General features: G+C 42.6%; 1 protein-coding gene and 1 pseudogene across 7 annotated transcripts in view; one reads left to right on the top strand and one right to left on the bottom strand.

Annotated features, from left to right (window-relative positions):
* Nucleotides 1-1,787: 1,787 nt before the first annotated feature.
* The window catches only part of SMIM3 (small integral membrane protein 3), a 16,400-nt gene continuing 12,339 nt past the window's right edge, over nt 1,788-5,848 (bottom strand). For all 7 annotated transcript variants that reach the window (XR_005647326.1, XM_039836636.1, XM_039836635.1 and 4 more), the window contains one exon: nt 1,788-3,122. Coding sequence is in view for 6 of the 7 variants with exons in the window: in XM_039836636.1 (XP_039692570.1) it covers nt 2,929-3,111 (183 nt within the window). In the remaining variant the exon portion in view is untranslated. The remainder of the gene's footprint in view (nt 3,123-5,848) is intronic.
* LOC120581736 (uncharacterized) lies at nt 5,661-5,778 on the top strand (annotated as a pseudogene).

The raw sequence follows: 5,848 nt of genomic DNA, 5'->3' as shown, positions 1-5,848 counted from the left end.
GATTCAAAAATTTATTACTTATAGAAATAAAAAGTAGAAAGAAACAAAGTAGATATTTTTCAGGAGAAGATGTTACAGAGAAAATTCACTGGATAACGTTGTCAACAAGTGAAGGAAACACTCATATCTTAATTACTAATGAATAGTAGTAATGACTTCTCTTCCAAACACTCAAAAACCAATGGATAAAAAAGAGTAATTATTATGACCACTAGGTGGCGATATGGCTCTTCTTCCCAAATGGAGCACTTCACCGTTTGTTAGCACTCCGGAAGTTCACAACTTTCTTAGCAAATGGAGATTTGTATTATCAGAGTCCTGGAATCAAAACTGAGAGTTGTAAGGGAACTCAGAACCCACCCTGTTCTGACCCCTCACATCCTTTCCATACCTGACTTGCGGGAATCCCCTTTGCAGCATCAAGCACTGTGGTTAACCCCGGCGCGTTAGAGACGCCTCCTACCGAAGCGGCCTACGGAGATGTTGGAAGACGCTGTACTTTAAAGTTCTTTAAACAAAATGTGCCCCGAGTGACCCTTGTCAGCTCCTCTGCCCAGCATAGAGCATGTTTGCTCTCCTCTCCAGAACTTACTTTAATTAAAATTAAATTTAATTAAAATCAATTAAGTAAGGCCTGAATGTATTGTTAGCCAAAAAATGAGTGTGTATTAGTCCAAACTGTGGCTTTTGTTCTCAGTGGCTCCCAACCTGGGGTCCTTTCCTGTGTATATTCAGATTCAGGGAAGACAGAAGAAACTAGTCCTCAGGCAGCCCCCCAAAAATCAGAACGTTGCGTGTACAGTCCAATCCTCTTTCTTCTTCCCCAGGGAGAAGGTGGGAGCTGTGAGTTTCTTTCTGATCATGTGCCGCTCTGCTGGGAGGAAGGATTATGGCAAGTTGGTGCACCGGATGTTCCTACCGGCTCCAGTGCAGCTGGGTTTGCCCTTGCACTGGGTACAGGAGCCTCTCAACTGATCTTTGGATTTCTCACAGGTGGAATTGATTTGTGTATTGTTGAATTGGTGTGTGCATTGGGGGGATCTTTTAGCGCATACCCTACTTATAAAAAAAAAGTTTGCTGTAAAATAGGATGCCATGTTACGCTGGCAGCAGCCTCATACGTCTCATGTTTACCCTTGACCATTTTTTCTGATACCCTCTTTGAACTCCTGCCTCTATTCTGCAGTCCTATTTCTGGAACGTGTTGTCTGTTCCCACTGTTCCCCAATTCCTGAGTGCCCGCTGATTCCTTAACTCTCGAAGTGTGATTGCACCCCTCTCACATCACCTCTTATCACATGACATTCTCAATCTCCTTGCTTTGCTTTTTTCTATTTTCCTCTTCTGTGTTCTCCAATTTCTGCATTTAACACCTCCCTCCTCTTAGTCTGTACACCCTGCCTGGAGTGATCCTGTCCACTGGTGTGTCATATCTACCATATGCAGATAACCCCCAAAACATAACTCCAGCCACAAAGTGCCAGTGAACAGACCCAGGTTTCCAACTGCATCCCGATTAAGTGTCCACTTGAATATCGTGAGCACTTCAAACTCAACATGTCCAATGCTGATCTTCCAAAATCTGTTCTCCCTCCTGCATGCTATGTGTAAACTGAACAACTATTTACCCACTTGCCAAAGCTAGCACCGTGGAAGTCGATTTGATTCTTCTCTTTCCCTTTCTGTTTCCACACTCAAGCTGTGTCTCTAAGGCCTATAAATTCGGTGGAATCCTTTTACCTGAGTTCCTGAGTTTAATATGGACTCTTAAAGAAAGACCTCAGACATGCTCATTCTAGCACTTTATTGGAAATTGTGTACATCAGAGAGATCAGATCAAAGTAAAAGCATCATTTTCACATAATAATATCCTGATATCTGTGCTGTCCTTTTACATAATTTAATAAATCCCGGGATGCTTCTGATTTTAGTCAAAGAGCTCAAGTGGTCCAGAAATCTCTCTACATAAATATATAGCATAGCATCTAAAATAACCATCATTTTGAATAACCATAGTTCCAAAAAGTCCTGGGACTATCTCTTAAAATATTAGTCTGTACCGTGGACTGGTTGCAGTGCTGGTGGAAGGGAATGAGGAAGGTACACATTATACCGTGGATCTAATTATAGCAGGAGCCGAGGCAGCTCAAGTGCGGTGGGGGCACACAACGGGGTGGGGGCTGAAGATTCTGAAAGCCGGCCAGGAACTCAGCCGCCCTGCACTTTCCAACATTGCTTGAGTGTCAAACCTGTGAGACTCCAGTGTGGAAAGAAAGAGTTGCCCCAGCTCCCTTGCCATTCATTGCCCAGAAATGGCAGAACCCTCCTCCAGATTGCACAGGGACAGAGATTCTGGCACAGAGAAGATCCCGGGAAGATCCACCCATCTCTTTCCCCCTGCCATGATCAATTCCCTCCCAAATTAGAAAACTTGAGGGAGTGGCACCTCAAAGAAAATTTTGAGCCAATATGCTGCTCACCTCTTGGAATGATGACAGAGTGCTTTTGCTTGGTTTGACCTGAGGGGCACTGGCAGAGGTGCCAGTGCCCCCCTCATCACCTTGAAGGCTATCATTAGTAATTAGGTTCTTTGGTTCCTCAGAGCTTCTCAGCATTCAGCAATGACACCTTATATCTGGGGTAGCTTTACTGCTCACAGACAGCTTTAACTTCCACCAAGTCACTGGTTATCACAACCCCATGAGGTAGGAACAGTAGGGATCATAATTCCCATTTGAAAGATAAGGAACCTGGTCCTCATCGAATTTGGTCCTGTGACCGAACTCACATAGCTGGCCAGTGGCAGAATCAAAACCAGAACTCAGGTCTCCTCTCACGTATCAAGCTCCAGGGTCCCGCTCCAAAGTTCCTCCTGCTGCTTTTCTGGGGCACTGTCCCCGTCCCTCCCCTGCCCCTCTTGGGAGATTCTCAGACAGCCCCATTGAGGACAGGATGAGTCCGCATGCGATAGATGATGACCGCCATGGCCGGGCACAGCAACAAGGAGGTCATGATGACAATGGTGGCTAGGATGATGAGGACAATGACCCAGATATCCAGGATGTGCTTGGGGAGCACGACTTCCACGGGGACCTGGCTGACGGCGTCCATGCTGCTTCACTCTGTAACAGACAGGAAAGAGGACATCACTGTTGTGTACCCTCTCCCTGCCTCCTGAGTTGGAAGGAAACCTGCTCCAGGAGTCAGAAGCTTGCCAGCTGTGTGATCTTTAAAGTAGCTTGATCAATAATAATACTGGCCTCATTTACCAAGGGCTTCCTATGTGCCAGGTGGTATGCTAGACACTTGATGTATATTAACTCAGTCCTCACTTCAACCACCAATGCTATGAGGCAGAGACTATTACTGTTATCCTTTTTCATTTCTTGGCCTTTATCTTCAGTTATTCGCATTTACAGATGAGGACTCTAAAGGCTTAAAAGATGTAGCTGTTGATTTGCCCAAGGAAGTGAAGCCAGATGGGTGGGACTCCAGATCCTCCATGTTTAACTATTAAACTACCATATACCACCAGTCTGTTCCCTCACCCGTAAAGTGGGAGAGTCATTGTTTTGGGTCCGGTACCCCTTCTCCCATTCTCCTGGCAACATGACCGCCTCTTTTCTGTGAAGAACCTACTCAGTTTGGTTTCTCACACTTGCAGCTAATAGAGTTCTGATGGATAAAGTATGTCGATCAGTTGTCACCAAACCTTTTCAATTTACGGCGCCCTTAGTGTCTTAGTAATTTCTTCACGGCGCTTCAGGCCAAGATAAATACCTAGCAGTTCCAGTTAACACGTAGTCAGGTTCAAACAACTTAATAACCATTTATGCCCTAACTAATTAGTAGCTGTTTGAAAAAAATAATACACACAAATTGAAAGAGAAAACTATTTTATTCTTAACCAGTTATTGACTAATGGGATGCGTGCAACAGTTGAGCACTGCACAACTTTTGAACTTTGGAGTCAGGTTGGACAATGCTGTGCTCACTTCCTATTCCACGTTCACTGGTGCCCAGGACTTGCCGTATCATGGCAACTGCCGAAAACTCTGCTTCACAAATTATACCATCATCAAAAGGAATGTACTGAGATTAATGTTAAACTGTAAACTATCTTGAGCTAGTAAATTATACAGTACCTGAGGGATGTCAAATATCACCATTCCTGTCCAAAATTTTAAATATCTCACAGCCCCCATCCACACGCTTTTCCAGGAAGTTCACTCTGGCTCAGCGCACGACTTGGGAACCACCAATGTTAACACATTCCCTACCCAGAGGCTGGAACAATCTCCTATGGTTCCTTCTAGATCTAAGATCTTTAATTCTGTGATTCTAGGGACCAGACAGAATTCCCAATTCCCGTCCTATTTCGCACTTTTACCTAATCAGTAACTTTTTCTTTCTAATGCCTTTGGCTCCATGCCCACTGTTGCCACTCTAAGTAAGGGACTAATTACCATACCCAGAGTAAGGCGCCCAAGATGCACATAGAAGGATGTTCATTGCTGCAGTGTTTGTTTTAGCAACCGACATAACAGAAGTGTCCATAAATAGTAAAATGAAGTAGGGTATCCCCATATAAAGGAGCACCATACAGCAATTTTCATTCATTCATTTAACAAATGTATCGTGGTTGCCACACACCAAGTGTTGTTCCAGTGTGTTACACATATTAACTTATTTAATAATTATTAAAAAGAATGATCTATGGTGAGCTCAAAAATACTTTAAGTGGAAAAAATTAAAGTGGAGGATAATATGTATAGGATGATTCCTTTGGTTGAGATTTTATAGAATTAAGTAAATAGACAAATAAAAAATCTTTTCGGAGTAGAATCCTAAGACAGCATTAATAGTGATTTCCTTTGGGAAGTTAGACTGAGAGTGGAAGCCTTGGCTTTTCATTGTTCATGTCTTTATATTGTTTGAATTTTTAAAGCATGCGCATATATTACTTTTTAAAGTTACTGTACATATATGAAAATTTACTGCTATTGTTATTTTCATTGATATTTCTATAACACCTGCTAATTGCTTATAATATCCTAAGATCCATGGGGATGGGCATAGGTTTTCTATTCACTGGAATCAGCATAAGTGTGATACACACACCACACACACACACACACACACACACACACACACACATTCTCTTTCTCCATTCATCCATCAGTGGACACTTAGGTTGTTTCCATGTTTTGACTTATAAATAATGCTGCAGTGAACATGGGGGTATATATATCTTTTCAAATTAGTGTTTTCATTTTCTTTAAATAAATACCCAAAAGCGGAATTGCTGGGTCATATGGTAGTTCTATTATAAAGTTTTGAGGAACCTCCATACTGTTTTCCATAGTGGCTGCACCAATTTACAATCCCACCAGCAGTGTACAAGGGTTCCTTTTCCACATCTTCTCCAACACTTGTTATTTCTGTCTTTTTGATAATAGCCATTCTAACAGGTATGAGGTAATATCTCATTGTGGTTTTGATTTGCATTTCTCTGATGATTAGTGATATTGAGCATCTTTTCATTACCTGTTGGCATCTGTACGTCTTCTTTACTTTTAATTTTATGTCAACTGGGTTGAGAGAAAAACAGGATTGTGGTGGGTTCTTTATAATTCTCTGTATTAAAAAGAGTAAATACAGTCTATGGCCATGCTACCCTGAACAAGCCTGATCCCATCCGATCTTGGAAGCTAAGCAGGGTCAGGCGTGGTTAGTAGTGGATGGGAGACCACCTAGGAAGACCAGGTGCTGTAGGCATAACAAAAAAAAAGAGATTGTAAGCTGACAAGGTCCTTGCAATCTGTGAGGTCAACCAAGGGTTGCCTCG

The sequence above is a fragment of the Pteropus medius genome, unplaced genomic scaffold (assembly GCF_902729225.1).
Source record: "Pteropus medius unplaced genomic scaffold, Ma_sr-lr_union100, whole genome shotgun sequence".
Lineage (NCBI taxonomy): Eukaryota > Metazoa > Chordata > Mammalia > Chiroptera > Pteropodidae > Pteropus > Pteropus medius.
The sequence above is the reverse complement of the archived record's forward strand: the minus strand, read 5'-3'. Positions and strand labels throughout refer to the sequence as shown.